Here is a 17,111-nt window from a genome sequence, read left to right as displayed (position 1 = left end):
TACCCAAAAAGTGAGGTTTTCTGTGACACCAAAGCACAACTACACGCCACTTGCAGGAAGTGAGCACCTCAGGAAAAATAACAGAATTTAAGGCAGAGAAATAACGTGGGGAATCAGCGGGTGCCAGCAGTTAGGAGAGGCAAAGAGCGGGAACACACGCGAGCAGGAACAGGAGGATGCCTTTCGGATGAGATTAACTGCGAGGGCATTAATTATAAAATTATTTTTATTTCCCCGCGGGCCGCCGCGGGTGAGGAGGAAACTACATTTCCCGTGATGGCCCGGGGCGACGCAGGACGGCGCCGATCACGTGGGACTGGGTGCAGCCAATGGGGAGGTGGGAGAGGTTTGAATTCTGAGGCGGTGCCGCCGTTTCGGCTTTTGCTCTGCTGGGGTCCTGTGGTGGCTCGGGCGGCTCGCGCCGCTGGGAGCTGTGTGCGGTGCGTCCCGCTGGGGGGGGGCGTTCGCGGGGCTGGGGCGGCCTGAGGTGCTTTGGAGTCCGTGAGGGGATGAGGGCTGAGGCGGTGTGGGGTGAGAGGTGCGCGGGGCTGCGCGTTGTGCGGTCCGTGAGGGACTGAGGCGGCCGCAGCGGCTTTGAAGTGTGGGGGGTTGAGGGTTGTGGAGTCCGTGAGTGGCGCGTGGGTCCGTGAGGGGCGCGCGCCGGTGGGGTCGGGGGGGGCTGAGGAGCTGTGAAGTGTGTGAGGGGCTGTGGGCCGTGACGGGCGCTCGGAGGTCTGTGGGGTCCGTGAGGGGCTGAGAGGTGCTCGGGTCTGATGTTTGTGGGGTCCATAAGGGACTAAGGCGGCCTTCGGGGCTGTGAGGTGCGCGGAGCTGATGGGTGTGAAGTCCTTGAGAGGCGCTCGGGGATCCCTGTGGGGCTGAGGAGCCGTGAGGTGCGTACGGCTTGAGGGGCTGGGGGTGGGCTATGGCATTCCTGTGGGGCTGAGGGGCTGTAAATTGTGAGGTGCACGGGACTGAAGCCTTTCGGATTACTGAGGTGTGCGCGGCTGAGGGCTGTGGGGTGCGCGCGCCTGTGAGGCGCTCGGAGGTCCCGGAGGGGCTGTGGTTTGTGAGGTGTGTGGGGCTGTGGGCGTCTCTGGGTGGCTGTGAAGGGTCTGTGAGGTGCTCTGTGGGGTCTGTGAGGGGCTGAGAGCTGAGGCGGTCCTGAGGGTCTGTAAGGTGTGAGGCGCACGGGTCTGAGAGGCTGTGGGGTCCCGTGAGGGCGCGGAGGGCTGTGGGAGTCCTTGAGGGGCTGTGAGGTGTGTAAGGCGGAGGGATTGTGGGATCCGTGAGGGGCTGTAGGGGATGAGGTACTTGGCGCTCGCGGCTGTGGCTCTCTGAGAGGTATTATTCTGCCTGGCACGGCTGCCCGGACAGTGCGGGGTCCCCGGTCCCGGCGTGGGGCGGTGCGTCCTGGGGAACCAACAGCCTCGCCTCCCCTCGGTGCCGGCGAGGAGTCCCCGCCGCCTCCCCGCACGGGTCGAGGCTCGGCTGTGTCCCCCGCCTTCTGCAACGGTTCCTGCAACTGGTGAAGAGCCATAGGGGCTCGACTGAGCCTCGCTGAGGCTCCCCCTGGCCGGAGCGCACCCGTCGCTAGCCCCTGTGAGGAAGGTGGGGGTCTCGGAGCAGGGAAAAGAGCGGTCACTGGGGAGGGAAATGGGTTAATCTTAGTGGCCTTTCCTGCTAACATCGCCTGCCTGCAGTTCTTCACTGTGAAGATTGGCTCTTTTTACATATATTTCCCGTGGAGGAGAATTAAACCTCCAAATCCTTCTAAAAGTTGGGCATCTAAGCGGCATGTTTTGGCTGCACAGAAAACTCGGGGACAAATGAGCTGAGGAAAGCCGGCTCTGTCAGGTTTCGGGTCAGTACCCAGCATTACAGGTGTCCATTTCTTGTTAAACGCAGGATTAAAGGAGAGGCGGTCATGTTCCAGGAGGGCAGCCACGAGTGGGAGCTGAGCAAGGAGAATGTGCAGCCCCTCAGGCAGGGGCGGGTGATGTCCAGCCTGCAGGAGGCGCTGGCTCAGCAGGACTCCTCCAGCCACACTGCTGTGCAGCTTAAAAAACAGTGAGTGATGTTATAGCAGCTCCTTTCCCCTTCCTCCCTCCTGCTCATTTTATCTATGTCTTCTTTAACTGTACTAATCTAATAGGCGTTAAAAAAGGCATAAAAGAAGTCTAGTAACTGATCTCTATACTATTATCACACTCTAGGATTTTAGAACTAGTCACTGCAGGTGCTGTGTAGTACAGACTTCAACTTTTTATGTTTGCAATGAAGCATTTAAACAGCAAACAGTATGGAGATTTGGCTGTGCTTTTTAATAAAATAACTCTTAGTTTGTAATGTACAAGAAATTTATAGTGATACAAATGTATTTATTGGATGAATAATTTTATCTTTTAGGGAGTTTGAAGCAGAAATACGATTTTACTCTGGAGATGATCCTCTGGATGTGTGGGAGCGGTAAGTTTCCCTTTATTTCAGAAAAAAGAGTTGAATGGTCAGACATCCTTGTAAAAGCAAGGGGAACAGATTCTAATTTAATAAGAAACTCATTAAAAGCTAAGTTCTATAATTGCTTTTTAGTGTAATATTGTGTTTCAATGTTGTGCCTATTTTTTTCTTCATCTCTTTGTATTTTACAGATGCTTATTAAGAACTGACTTACTATGAACACATTCTGTCTCTAGGTACATCAAGTGGACAGAGCAGACCTTCCCTGGGGGTGGCAAGGATGGCAACCTCGCAGCAGTTCTGGAAAGAGCAGTGAGAGCCCTCCATGGGCAGCAGCGATACTACAAAGATCCTCGCTATCTTAATCTCTGGCTCAAGTTTGTGAGTGTTTCAGGAACATCTCTTGGGGGGCTGCGTTTCCTTGGGACTTGTCACGTTGTCTGCATACAGCTAAGTTGATTTTGTGACAGGACTCAAACAGTGTTGTACAATGGGTGCAATATTTGATGTACTTTCCTGCAAACATGTTACTCTTGAATTCTGCTTCTCATTTCCAGACTGTTTTTTAGGGTTGTTCACTTTGGACAGCTACAAACTCAAGAAGTTTTTGTTTTGGAAAAGCTGCCTTGAATAAATAGAGCTCAAATATTTATTTAAGGAGAAAGAGAAGCAATTTAAAGATACATCATCTAAAATGTATCTGTCCTACCAGATATTTTAGCATCTAGCTGTCTTCTATCCACATACTTTTAAACTCTAAACCAAGCTAAGCGTGTTCTGGCCCTGCCCTGTCTCTCCATTGCCGTAATTTTTGTTCTCCACATCTTTTCAAAGCAGCTTTCCCCAGCTTTAGCTTGCTGAGCTAATTTACCAGTTCCAAAACTGGCAAGGAATGTGCTATACTTCATCTGAAGCTAAAATAGCTGTTCTCCGGAATGCTAATATGGTGTAATTCAGTCACTGAATTACCTCAGATTCAAACAAGAAATGATAAAATGCCATGTACTGGCCTTACAGCTGCTCCTGTCAGATTTGTATTGAAATCAGTGGGGTCTTGCTGGGGGCATTGAAATGCAGATTTTGACTGGGAACCCTCTGCAGTACCGTGTGATTGTTGGCATACTTGGGTCGTTTCAGGGTGATTGCTGCAACGAGCCTTTGGATCTGTACAGTTACCTGCGCAGCCAGGAGATCGGCACCACGCTGGCCCTGCTCTACATCACCTGGGCGGAGGCGCTCGAGGCCAGGGGGAGCTTCAGGAAAGCAGATCTGATATTCCAGGAAGGGCTCCAGCGCAAGGCTGAGCCTTTGGAAAAACTCCAGGCTCATCACAAGTAAGGGACAAACTTAGATTTTCCCCTCGGTTCCTGGGGTAGGGAAGGTTATGCTAAGTTCTCCAATGTTTTTTTTCTAGGCAGTTTCAGGCCCGTGTTTCTCGGCAGACACTACTGGCACTTGAGGAAAGTTCTGATGGAGACAATATGGGATTGCTGGAAATTACAGAGCCTCAGAGAAGTTCACTGGCAGATCTCAAAGGCAGAGGGAAGAAAAAAGTGAGAGCCCCCATTAGTCGTGTGGGAGATGCAGTTAAAGGTACATTCCAGAGCTGAAACAACCTGTTATTGGAGGAGTTTCATCTCTGTAACGTGGAATTTGCAATTGAATGTGACAGTTGAAGGTTAATTGACTTAAATCTTTCTCCTTATAGCCATAAACCCAAACAGCCAGCCTCTGCCTTCTCTGCAGCTTTCCAATACTCCAAGTTTTGCTGTGTTTGATGAAAATTCTGTGTCTGGACCTGAGATTCCTACACTTACAGCACAGTCATGGCCAGCGCCTCCAGTTCCCAGGGCCAAGGAGAACGAACTCAGTGCTGGACCTTGGAACTCTGGCAGGGTAAGGAGGCTTGAAATGGACTGGGAAAAGAGAGGAAGGTGTGTGTAAGCTGATGACTTCTGATCTCTGAGGCAGAGGTCATGTCTTTCTCCCTTGCCTGTGGTTTGTGTCTATTGTAAATACAGATTTAATCATAGAATCGTGAAACTGTTTGACTTGGGAGGGACCTTATAGATCATCTGGTTTCACCTTCCACTAGACCAGGTTGCTCCAAGCCCCATCCAACCTGGCCTTGGACACTTGAAGGGATGGGGCAGCAACAGCTTCTCTGGGCAACCTGTGCCAGTGCCTGAGCACCCTCCCAGAGAAGAATTTCTTCCTACTATCTCATCCACACCCACCCTCCTTTGGCTTAAGGCCATTCCCTCTTGTCCTGTCACTGCATGCCCTTGTGAAGAGTTGCTCTCCTTCTGGAGAGTCCCTGGCCATGCATACTCCATTCAAGTTTAGCAAGCTGATATTGCTAGAATAAGGTTTAAAAACTCTGTGGAGTTTTAAAATCAAGGACTTTAAATTCTCGCTAACCGTAAGAATTGGCAGAGGTGGCCTGCTAAACTGTTTGGAGGGCAGAAAAGGAATGTAAGAGGGAAAGCATTAGCCAAGGAATGGGAGAGAAGCCAGGCATTAGTTAAACCTGTAAGGAAGAAGCGTAAGAGTTAAATTATATTGGAAAATACGAGCTGAAGGAAGGACTTGTTGCCTGAATTGTGAAAATAAGCCATGTACAGCATTCTGCAAGTCTTGTTTTGAAGTGCTTGTGAGGAAAACAGAAGAGCGGAGATCAAAAGAATTCAACTGCTGTATCAATGGAATATTTATCCTGACAATAGGATCACAGAAAGTAGCTTCCAATGGCTTAAACTAAACATCAAAAGAAGCAGCTGAGCTACAGGTGCTTAGGCTGTTCTGGAGAAGTGATGCAAGGCATTGTCTGAAGGGAATCAATCCTGTGAGATCAGGTTTGTTTCATAGGTGCTCAGATAACCCCCAGTGCTCCCATGCTCTTTGTAGCTCAGAAAAGAACACTAGAAAGTCATGAGATTGGTGCCTGGAAATAGAACACAAACTTCTCCAGACCATGTTAGAATGATAATATAAAAGCAAACCTACACTTGAAAGCCTTCAGGTACCCAATATGGCGAAAAATAGCGCCCCAAATTAGATCCTTACAATTGATAAGATTGGGCAATTAGAGTATCTGGCCAATATTGTCCAACTAGAGGAGTGGTTGGTTAGGTAATGTCCCATCCCGGGTTCTGCCCTCCTACCCTACCTTTTTTATGCCTGTGGTTACGTGGTGCCAAATAAAATGTCCTTGGAGAAGTAACAGGCAAGACATAACAAAATTTTAGGAATGTGTCAATAAGCACCTGTTCACTGTGGGAAGAAAGGTGGCAAAGTACTAGAAGTTACACCGAGGCACTTAACAGTCTACAAAGCTACAAATACATGAAGATTACATAAAAGCTAAAGACTTCAGGCATCAAGAGGACAAAAATATTTTCATCTTCTCAATATGGACACTGTTGTAAGTGAAGCTTAGTAACAAAACCTCAAATGAGGGAAGGATGCAACCAGGCTAAAATGGAGGGAAACTCCAGGAATATTCTTTTCAGATAGAAAGCAATTTGGTTAAATGAATGGACAAGTTTAGTAAATCACAGGTTTAATTTAGCTGAGAAGAATGAGGAAGAATTATTAATATAAAACTTCTCAGTCTCTTTGTGCTACTTGACACATTCATTCTGATCTCGGAGTGCTTCCATATTTCTTTTAATGTCTGCCCTTAGAGTTCTCTCTGCTCCCGCCTTAATGAAATTTCTTAGATTTAATGAAATAAAAGATCCTGTTTCTGGCAGAAGGGTTGAGGATGTTTAATTCCCCTCCACTTGCAGTGCAAGAATAACCTTTGGTGAATGCTCTGAGATCTGAAAACCTGCCCAGGGAAGAAGGGGTTTCTCTTATTGCTGGTGTCAAGATGGCTCAGTAAGCAGTTTGGGAAATGATGGAAAAGAGGAGTGAGTTTGTGAAGTATTCCCACCACATAACTTTTTTTTTGTGCTGAAGAGTGCCAGAGAATTCAACTAGGCCGATGAGAGTAACGTGTTGTCAGACTAAATTCCACCTCCTCTCCTTAACTAATGGACCTCAGGAGCTGTTAAGGGATTTTTGTGGTGCTGAAATGGCCTGTGATGGGAAAATTGGAAAAAAACCCCCACCCCAAGTCTGGAGGCTGTTGGTGGACAGGAGAATGAATATTATCAACGAACTGGGACAATCTTGGCTGTAAAATGAGGACGGTGGCATTTATATGTCTAATTTAAATAGGATATTGGGATAACAGGATAGTATGTATATATATCCCTGGATATGGATGTAACATTCCCTCAGGCTAACAGAAGCTGGGGCTGATGAGGGCACACAGGAGGAGCATGCCTTGCCTTTTAGGTGCCAGTGTTGAGCTGGTGGGCTGTGACTGTGTGAGAAGGGAATTGATCTTGGAAAAGTCTCCGTCAAGTTTAATTTGCCTTTCCTTCCGCAGCGTCCTCGCAGAACTGTGAATTCTGGCATGGAAGTGCCCCACCCAGTGCCCAGTTTCACCCCCTATGTGGATGAGTCAGTTCAGCCACAAATGATGTGAGTCTAAGAGTTGGAGATGGGGGATTGCATTTGGAATTCTCAAAGCTGCTTCCTAAAATTCGGAGTTGTTTTGCCAAGTCCTTAAGCCTCTTGAGCTACAAGAATTTAAAAATCTGCCAGCCTGGGAGCAATTAGTGCCGCAGCTTGATGACAGAGGCTTCAGCCGAGGTTGCATAAGGACATGGGACGTGTTCAGAGCTGCTGACGATGTGGGAGCCTAGATCATATTTAAATATGCTAATTAGTGTAATCACTTCACTCAGTGTGTTTACACAAAACCACAAGCTACCTGTCTTAGGGTGCTGTTTGCTGTGAAGCAGCCCCAAATTGAGGCAGACTTGTGGCTGGTTCTTTTCTATCTTGGGAGCTCTGTGCTCAGCATATCTGGAGTTTTCTTCTGAAATAAGCTATCAGAGTTGCCATGCCAACAGTGTTGCTTAGGTCGTGGAGGAGTGAGTGTGCTGCTTGTACAGTGCTCCCTGAAATGCTGATAAATCCCAGGAGATGGGGTGGTTTTGTTGGAGCAGAGGAAAACGCTTTCTTTTGCAAGGTTGCTCTACCTTTCTGTGGCTAATGACAGCCAGGGAATAGACAGGCTCTTTCTGAGAGAGAAGTGGAAAAGCCTGTTGGATATTACGGACAGTTCCCACAGCTCTGAATTGCATGGAATCAAGGAATGCAGAGAGGTGGTGAGCAGCATGGATTGCGTGTGGACTGCAGAATAGCTCTGACCAAGGCTCTGCCGTGGTTTAGTTGAAGAATAGGTAAAAAACTGCATTCCTGTCTAAGACTGTTTCTTTCTCCTGAAAGTCAGTGATGCCACACGGTTAAACCTCTTGGCATGCCGGTCTCTCGGATGAGGATTTGTTACTTACCGAAGGCAGCAGCTTTTCACACCAGGGAGAGGGAAGGAGTGGGTAGAACTGAACACCGTGCTGAGTTAGCTCTAAGCGACTTAGGCAGAGACTTGTTAGGTAGGTTTAGATTATGTCGTTGAAATCTTAAAAGTAGATTTTTTTTTTTTTTTTTTTTCTGCCTTTGAATCCGTTTCCTCATGCTCCCATGGTCACCTGCCAAATAGTCTGGAAGTGTTTTGCTGAAACTTTGTAAATGTGATGCAAATCCTGCCATCAGTTGTTGTCCAGAGTTCTGGGCAGAAGGACCCTGTTGTGATCTTAGTTATGAATCCCCACAGTCCCCAAAAAAAAGCTTTAGAACTCAAACATTAAGAGCACCTGTTTGCCCCATGATCACTCCCAGATGTGAGTTAATCCTGCTGAAGTCGGCTGGATTGCTGGTGTTGGTAAAGGTGTACCAGTGTTGCTTCCTCTCTCCTGAAATTAGCATGGAGGTTTCATCTGGCCCAAGAGCTTCCCTTTTTAAGTGCCTTTTGTCCTGTGTCCCTTTGCTCCCAGAGAACCATCCTACAAGCCAGAGTTTAGGGACTTGTCACGCCTGTGGTCACACAGCTCGATGGAACTAAATTGAACAGGTCCTGCTTCAGGATGCACGGCAGTTCAGACATCATAAGAATTTTATTTGCTTTTGACTCGACCTTGTTAACAGTTCAGGTTGGATTTGTATTTTGTTGTTTGTCTTGCTTTATTTATTTATCAGACAATTCTGAGTAGTATGCTGGCCTTTGCTGTTACTCATTCCAATTTTCTTGTGTAGTTTTCTAAGCACAGAACAGAATGTCTTTGCACTACTCCAAAACCAGACCCTGGAATTAGCCCAGTTATCTCCAGTGCCTGCTTTTCTGTGCTACAATGACGTACACAAAGCCCAAGTAATAAAATCATGTTTTTTCAGGACTCCCTGCAAAATTGAGCCCAGCATAAACCGTGTGTTAAGTACTCGCAAACCTGAGGAGCAGGAGGACCCACTGCAGCGAGTGCAGCATCACCAGCAGGATGCTCAGGAAAAGAAAGAGATGGTGATGTACTGCAAAGAGAAAGTTTATGCTGGAGTTGACGAATTCTCTTTTGAAGAGATCCGAGCTGAAATCTACAGGAAGAAAGCGAGAAAGAAAGAGGAAGGTATGTTTCAAAGTGGGCTGAAGCAAGTAAGGCTTTCCAGATGGAGTCATAAAAGTGTATTTGCTTCTGTCTGTATTGCAGCTGCTTCTCTTTTTCTACTGGGATAGTTGTTTAACTGCTCTGAGGTACAGAGCCAGTAACATTCAACAGCTTTATATGGAAGCTGTGGGACAGGGAAGGACCACCAGAAGTTTTGGTCCCTTGGCAATTCAGGCTGTACCCACCGACTGTATGTGAAATACGCATTGGGCCTTACAGGTGTTTTTTTTCCTTAGATGAAATACAAGCCATAGAACGGAAGAAGGAAGAAATACAAAGGAAAATTGAGGAGCTGGAAAAGAAATTAAAGAGGAAAGAAGGTGACAAGCAGCAACAATCGCATGAACCGGTATTGTTCTGATTTCACTGTTCTTTTCCAAGTAGCTGCAATTTTAAATAAAAGCCAAAAGGAAGCATATCTGATATTCTTCTAACACATTTTAAACTTCTTGTGACCGGATTCTTCACTAATAAAGTATATTCTCTCTTTCTCTCCTTTGCTTCCCCGTTTCCAAAACAATGCCTTCATAGTAAATACTTTAAATAATGAAACAGTCGTGACTTTGTTGTAAGCTATGTAACTGCTTACATGTCCTTCACAGGAGACTTTAGTTACTTTGCAACTGTTAAAGTTTATATATGGTTGCAAAGAGTAAATGATGCATTTAACTACAGTATGCCATGAAAGTGGACTTTCTTCATGCAAGTATGCTAAGTATAAATAAAAATGGCTAAAGACAACTATTTTCTATGAGGTAATGACTACGTGGGATTATCACCATGTTTTCGGAACCTTTTTGCCTGGTTTGCGCTTCCATTATTAGCACAGTAAATATTACCATATCCCACAACTGTAGGGAGGAGGAGAGCAATCCAGCAGGCAGGAATTGTGCAGCAAGATTGATTGATTTAATTATTTTACAAACTCTTTTATAGACTTTTCCTTCATAGTCTAATTGGACAAAGGATCACCCACCCTCTAGGTGGATTGGCTAGAAATCCTGAAACATCCATTGTCAAAATATTTTTCTACTGTACCATAAACATAGTTCTACAAGGTCACAGGTGTTCATAGTTTATAGAATTTCTGCTAATCTCTTTGTGAGAGGGAAAAATATCCCACAGCTTAGAAAGCAGCAGGAAAATTTCTTGCTAACAGCATTTTTGTATCCACAATTCCCCCTTTTTGTTTTATAAGATAACAATTCTACTATTAATCTTAAACAGAATTTTACATCAGTTAATAATTCTAAGTATGTCTATAAGGCTTTACTATCTGACTTCATAACAAGAAATTTGAAGTTCAGTCTCTGCTTGTGGAAGGACCATCCCAGTCTCTGCTTGTGGAAGGACCATCTGCCTGATGGTCGACATCCTGGTCGTCATCATCAGAAGAGCCGTTAGGCTGATGATCTACATTCTGGTCGCCATTTGGATGGTTGGCGTTCTGGTCATCATTTGGAGGTTGCCTGTTCTGCCTCTGGTGCCGTAGGTCAGGGCGAACGCGTTTTGCAGGCAGCCACTGTACCCCAGTATCTGTGGAAACGCAAGCATACCCACGACCCCAAACGATAAGCTCATGAGGGCCTTCCCACTGGTTAGGGAGTAAATTCCGTACCCAGACTTCTGCCCGGGGCAGTTGTGTCTTGCCTGAAGACTGCAATGAGAGAAAATGATTCAGAATAACAGGATTATTTGAATTTTGTGGTACTGTAAAGTGATTAATTGTATACAAAGCTTTTGCTAGTTGGCTTCAGTAACCAAATTCAAAGGTTCCTGTGAGAATCGTTGAAAAGCCATGGTAACAGCCCTTAATTCGACTAACAGAGCAGAGTCTGACTCAGATTGGTGTGTTAGTCAAGCACCGCAAAGGCAGTGTAGGATACTGTGTGCTCTTACGCACAGCAACCCCTGCTAAAAATTTGTCCCAATCTGTACCCCCCAAGCTGCCTGTCCCCAAAGGGAAGTGGTTAGCAAGTTAGTTAAGGGAAATGGTAGTAACATAAGGCCTAATTGTAGCTGTGTGTGCCCCTCTGAGTCCTTCACCACCACAGGCCATTCGCTTAAATAGCTCTGCGTGGTTCCTCCTACTCCTGCGATGGCCGATCCCACCGGGGCTAAAGGCCATGAGGGAGGCCATGCAGAGAAGGAGATGATAGTTACATCAGCACCAGTATCAATCAAACCTCGAAGCTGAGTCCGGGGCAGACGGGCGTTCGGCAGGATCAGGGTACATGTCATCTGTGGCCTTTGGTCAGAGATGTCTGCAGTCCAGAAGGCCTGCGGAAGTCCCGTAGATCCACTGTCGTTATCTTCGTGAGTTTGTTGTTCTATCCTGGGGACACAAGACTTAAAAGGCACTAATTTAGCAAGGCAAGTCCTTTCAGGAATAGTTACAGAGGGTTTTTGCGTGGAGACCATAGCGCAATCTGACCTTTAAAGTCAGCGTCAATAACTCCTGAGTGCACTAAGATCCCTTGATGGGCAACGTCAGGTTTTCCCACCAGCATTGCACTGGATCCCTGGGCTAAGGGTCCATATGCATCCAAGGGAACCTTATAAATACCGCTAGAGTCTAAGACAACTGCGGCTGCAGTGTGGACATCAAACCCGTCTAATCCGTGGGTGCTGTCTGATCTCTGGGTGCCGTCTCTAGGGTGGCTGGGTAGGCCTGTGCCTGTACCTGTGCCACTCTCTGGGGGAGCGACTGCATCGGAGAGCAATTCCCCCTCCTTGCACCCCGGCAGAAGTTTCCCGACAAAGGCCGACCATCGGCATGAGTCCGGGATCTACAATAGTCCGAGCAATGCCCTGGCCTCCCACACCTCTTGCACTGGGAGATTGCTGTGTTCTCTTTTTGTCTTGGCTTAGGCCGTTTCTATTTTTTCGTGCATTTGGGCTGCTTTGGTTCACAATCAGAAGATGCGCGAACAGGCTGCAGAAACGCAGCCAAAGCAGACCTTCTCTGGTTCCCAGATCCCACCTTAGCGCAGGCTTCGACCATGTCTGTTACCTCAGGATCCCCTGGTAAGGCATCTATGACTTTTCTGCACTCTTCATTTGCGTTATCTCTCACTAACTGCCTTAACAACATCTGCCTTAACCCGTCATGCTCAACCTGCTTCTCGAGAGAAGCAGCGACTTCCTCTATGAAAGAGAGGAATGACTGATTTGCCTTCAACTATTTCAGTATATCGCTTTCTGGGTGCTGACAATTCTATGGTTTCAACAGGGCAGCCACGCCGACCTGCTGAGCTCGCTGCAGGACGCTAGAGGGAAAGGTACCCTGGAGACTGGGATCAGAGAAGGGACCAGTCCCCATAAGAGCATCCATTCCCACTGCGTGTCTAGGATCGGCAGCAGGGAGCTGCATATTCCCTAATGCAGCCTTGTCGGCCAGCTTTCTCCAGGTTTTCTCAAAAACTGTAAATTGTATAGGTTGAAATAGGATTTGACCCAGGTGTCTGATAACAAATGGAGCAAGCAAATCTGTATTTATCACCCTTATTATTTGCATAACCTCAGCAGAACTGAGCCCATGTTGTGCCACCTTGGATTGCAGATCCTGTGCAACCTTCCAAGCAATCACCTCATGCTTGTCACACTCGCCTGAATTTGGGAGAACCTTACACACTGGGAAAGCTTGGATCTCCCCTTTTGGGGAGTCAGTACCACCCTGAACTTCTGGCACAGCCTGTGGATGGAGTGTAACAGCTTCCTGATTACTCCCAGAATCCTCAAATCTGTTTGGCATCCCAAGTGATTCCAAAAAATTCCAATCACTCTCCTCCGAAGCCCGCATCTTAACTGACTCCAAGAAATTATTGTAGTGCATCGGACACGCAGTCACCGTGCAGTCCAGAAAGGTCTAAGGACCAGAGCAGCTTTTTCTTTCACTGCCCGGCTACGGCCGCTTTACGCCCCAGGGCCAGAACCTCATCTGCCTCACTGCCCAACGATGAGTCATCGAGTAAAGGCAACTCTGAGGTGCCGTGAACGAACAGAGGTGGGCTGGGAGGAATGGATTGACCAGAAACTGACAGCAGAGGCTGCAGTTGGCTGTGCCGTGGTTTGAACAGCAGCTTCTTTTCGGGATGCGATCTCGGCTGGTTTTGACCGACCCGGAACTGGAGCTGCTGCGGCTGTCTCCGGTGCTGCTGTCGCGTACAGAGCCGCTGCCGTCTCTTGTTCCGCAGCAGTGTTCGGTGCCACCGCTGGCCCCTGTGCTGTGGTCGCTTCCAGAACTGCGGCCGTCTCCTGCGCCGTCGCTGACACCACGGCCGTGGGTTCCAGGTTTGGAGCCGCTGGCTGCGTCACTTACGGGTTCGGAGCCACGTCTCTCGTGGACGGCACGGGCGGTGCAGGCCCAGCGCACCCCACGTGGCCGGGGGCCTCCAGCCCCTGCAGCAGCTGCTTTTGCAGGCTGAGCAGTTCTGATAACTGCCATGATATGTTTGGCAGTTCCGACAACTGCTGTGATATATTCGGCAGATGATGTATTAGAAGGTCAACTGCTTGTGTCTGTGACTGCACAGAACAGTCTGGCGCTACAGAGGGCAAAAAGGTACATCTGGGCATTCTCGGTGCAATGGATGCATGCGCAGACGGGCTAGGAGCCACCATGGGTGTCCAAGAGGCCAGACCACTGACACGTGGCCGCGGATAAGCCGTGGCCGCCGCTGAGCCAAACGGCAAGGCGGGCTGCGCGCCTTCCCGCTGCCCCGACACCCCCGCCTCTGCCAGTGCGGGGTCCTTGGGGGCCGCGGAGCCCTGCGACTGTGCAGGGTGACCCAGGGCAGGCTCCCGGGCAGGCTCTGCCCGTGAAGCCAGGGGGGTTTTTTCGGGTCCACCACCACATGCCCCTGGAGCCACGTCAGTGGGGTCCCCTTCGGATATCTCTCCATCACTTGCCACCAAGACAGGCGAGCCAGCTCTGCTGCCACAGTCAAGGTCTATCAGCAGGTTAAATAAAAATCGCCAAGTGCAGAATAATTCTAACACTGCCAGATCCCCAAATGGAAGCTCATGCGGGACAGCACAGCCCATCTCCTGCTATATCCCAAAATCCAGGGCCGTGTCTCTGTCCAGGGAAATGCCATGCAGGGCAGCCCAGTCTAATAACTCACAGAGTGAATTCTCAGGAATGGAGGTGTGCATTATACTGAAAACACCTTTCCACACCGTTACCACAGCGTCGCTTTTTAAGCCGCTGTTCGCCATTTTTTCAGTCCCGTCGGACATCCGGTCCCGGGTGGGGGGGAAGGGAACAGTGTGCCTCTAGAGAAATTCGGCTTGGCACACAGCGTACAGGACACGTCGGGGTTCACCAAATATTAGCGCAGTAAATATTACCGTATCCCGCAACCGTAGGAGGAGGAGAGCAATCCAGCAGGCAGGAATTGTGCAGCAAGACTGATTGATTTAATTATTTTACAAACTCTTTTATAGACTTTTCCTTCATAATCTAATTGGACAAAGGATCACCCACCCCCTGGGTGGATTGGCTAGAAATCCTAAACATCCATTGTCAAAATATTTTTCTACTATACCATAAACATAGTTCTACAAGGTCACAGGTGTTCATAGTTAATAGAACTTCTGCTAATCTCTTTGTGAGAGGGAAAAGCATCCCACGGCTTAGAAAGCAGCAGGAAAATTCCTTGCTAACAGCATTTTTGTATCCACACTTCCACCACTGTAGAATCGAAGTGCGGCTTTGTTTCCACAGGCAGCAGAGATAACGGGAGCTTCTGCACCTTTGGGAATGCAAGCATTTACTTTTTCCAGTGCAACAGGATATGGGGAGAAACAGCCTCAGTCACAAAGGTAATAGAGGGGTTTTTAGCCAGCAGTGAGAAGACTTGTGAGGATATTTAGGTACGAGTAGTAACATGGATCACTAACAGCCTGTTTTTGCAGGTAGAATGGAATAAAGCCTTGGCATCAGCCTGTAACCAGGATGTGTGCTCTTTCTCCATATGCTTGATTATTTGTCTGAGGGATCTTAACTTCTTGCAAGTAGCACTTGTCATCTTGGCTTACTGTTTTTACAGGGTTTGTTCACGTTTTGTGAATGTCTGTAGGATACAAACTTGTTTCTTTTCTGTTTTTCACAGTGAATTCCAGGTCTATGAAGATACTCAACTACAGAAACCATCTTGTTCTGAGGGTAAGTAGTCAAGTTTTTTAGCGTCAAGGAGAAGGTTTGGTTAAAGGGAAGTGTTCCAGGAGTACCGAGATGGCAGCAAAGTAAAACCCAAAGCCTAGGTGGATTAGAAGAATGACAGTGTGTGTGCTAGTAGTGCCTTTTACCATATTGACCACAACATGGGGCATCTGAGATCTGAGAACTGTCACTATGTGAAAGAACTTCCAAGCAAAAGAGCATTTTCCTTTCAGCAGCTGGAAAGTTTTCTTCCATCTTTCATGTTTGCAGTCTTACTAAAATCTCAGAAGAGTTTAATGCTACCATTAGATTGATACTTCCTTAAGTCCTTTTCCCCTGGAGGTTTTGGTAGAGGAATACAGACAGAAATTGTATATTTTTGATTTTGGTAAGTTGTGTTGGGAAGGTCACATCCTGAAGAAATTTACTTCTGATCCGACCTGACTCTGTTGCTGTTGACAGAGGTTATCCAGACTCCTGATGTGTGCCCAGATACCCACAGTGGAAATCCATTTGTAAACTCTGAGGAGGAACAGAGAAATGAGGGCAGCCTTGCAAAAAAAAGGTACAAATTCTGGAGCGTAGTGTGAAACCAGCACGTTAGCTCACATAATATGGTGGGTGGTAAATGTGTGGTTCATTAATGTGACAAACCCAAGCCTTTTTTAATGGGTTTCTTTATATGCCAGCTCTGTAACTGCCTGCTAGGAGCAGTACTTTTAAGACAAGGTGTTAACCATTTTAAGTAGTGTTGGATATGCTATTTTGGAAAAACTGTGGATATGATAGAGCCTCTTGGTTTTTCTTTACAGATGTAGGTCTGCTTCCCCCGCTGGCTGCTGCTCCATCTTTCTCTATATTTGATGAATCCTCTACTTTGACAAATCAGAATATAAGGTAGAATTATTCAAGACCTAGATTTCAGAGGGAAGGAAAACGGAAGTATCAAAGCACTTTGTGTAGCAGCTGAAATAACTGTTTCTTGCAGGGGTGTGTGGGGGTGTGCATTTTGTTTTGTTTCTATATGGGTATTTTTTATTTCCTCGCTGAGAGTCCATGATGAGGAAATACTCTCCTGTTCTTCATCTTCAACCTGGAACTATTTAAGCTGCTCTATAACCTCCTCCATTCTGGAGAGCTGTATCTGTTGCATACTGGTAGTTCTGTAGTAGAAATTAGTTGATTGGAAGAAAGGGAAATGTTCAGCTTTTAAATAAAGAAAAATTTGTCTTAAAGTCTACAACCTTTTCACTGTCTCTCCTTTTTTTTTTCAGGATGAGCTGAATGGAATTGAACGTTTGACTGAGGATGCCATTGTGACCGGCTCCTACAAGAACAGCACCCTTTGTGCCAACCCAGAAGACACGTGTGACTTCAACAGGGCTGCCCACCTGGCCTCAACGCCCTTTCATGGGGTGGCGGCTCAGAGAGTCCCAGCTCCTGCTTTCTCGCAGAGTGAACTGAAGGAAGACAGTCCAGAATCCGAGAGCGCACCTCTGAATCAGGAGACGCTGGTGTGTGAAGGAGCGTACACTGAAGCTCTCCGTGTAAAAAAACTGAGGTAATCAACAGTAAAGGACCTTAAACCCCTCCTCCTGCATGTCTTTCACAGTTGTGCTTTTAGTGTTGCTAAGGGAGGAGTTTTCTGAAAAGACCAGAATATAGTGGGGAGAGCCATTTCTTTAGCTCAGGGTCCACTCTGCCTTGAGCAGATTTAAGAGGTAATAGCAAGCCCACTTGGCTTTTCAGCATTACTGCTGTGGGACTTAACAACAAGGTTTTTTAACAAAATAACTTGCAGAGAAATTAGTAAATGCATTCTGTCTTCATTATCAAACATGACAAGCAGAATCACTGGTTCCTTTTATACT

General features: G+C 47.2%; 1 protein-coding gene across 6 annotated transcripts; it reads left to right on the top strand.

Moving 5' to 3' along the window:
• The first annotated feature begins 335 nt into the window (after window positions 1-335).
• Window positions 336-16,606, top strand: LOC121672179 (mitotic checkpoint serine/threonine-protein kinase BUB1 beta-like). 6 transcript variants are annotated; one of them, XM_042044730.1, is made up of 15 exons: window positions 336-440; window positions 1,909-2,070; window positions 2,410-2,469; window positions 2,697-2,841; window positions 3,598-3,794; window positions 3,875-4,053; window positions 4,169-4,356; window positions 6,899-6,993; window positions 8,809-9,035; window positions 9,311-9,423; window positions 14,803-14,900; window positions 15,191-15,243; window positions 15,703-15,805; window positions 16,053-16,137; window positions 16,515-16,606. In XM_042044730.1, exons 2-14 carry the CDS (start codon window positions 1,928-1,930, stop codon window positions 16,102-16,104), a joined length of 1,653 nt encoding a protein of 550 aa, XP_041900664.1. In that variant the 5' UTR covers window positions 336-440; window positions 1,909-1,927; the 3' UTR covers window positions 16,105-16,137; window positions 16,515-16,606. The 6 variants fall into 6 exon arrangements, 5 of the variants coding, with proteins under 5 accessions (XP_041900664.1, XP_041900666.1, XP_041900663.1 ...); XM_042044732.1 differs by lacking the exon at window positions 15,703-15,805; XM_042044729.1 differs by lacking the exon at window positions 16,515-16,606 and having other exon boundaries at window positions 16,053-16,470.
• Window positions 16,607-17,111: the final 505 nt, after the last annotated feature.

This window comes from Corvus kubaryi, unplaced genomic scaffold, assembly GCF_017639235.1.
Source record: "Corvus kubaryi isolate FWS band 111438036 unplaced genomic scaffold, C.kubaryi_AGA036_p1.0 40183, whole genome shotgun sequence".
Lineage (NCBI taxonomy): Eukaryota > Metazoa > Chordata > Aves > Passeriformes > Corvidae > Corvus > Corvus kubaryi.
This window is presented reverse-complemented; position numbering and strand designations above follow the sequence as displayed.

Excerpts from the sequence above, each read along its gene's own strand:
- LOC121672179 (XM_042044730.1), top strand. The coding sequence starts at position 1,928 with ATGTTCCAGGAGGGCAGCCACGAGTGGGAGCTGAGCAAGGAGAATGTG. Across the intron at positions 3,795-3,874 it reads AAACTCCAGGCTCATCACAA|GCAGTTTCAGGCCCGTGTTT; the intron begins GTAAGGGACAAA and ends TTTTTTTTCTAG. Across the intron at positions 15,244-15,702 it reads GAAACCATCTTGTTCTGAGG|AGGTTATCCAGACTCCTGAT; the intron begins GTAAGTAGTCAA and ends TGCTGTTGACAG.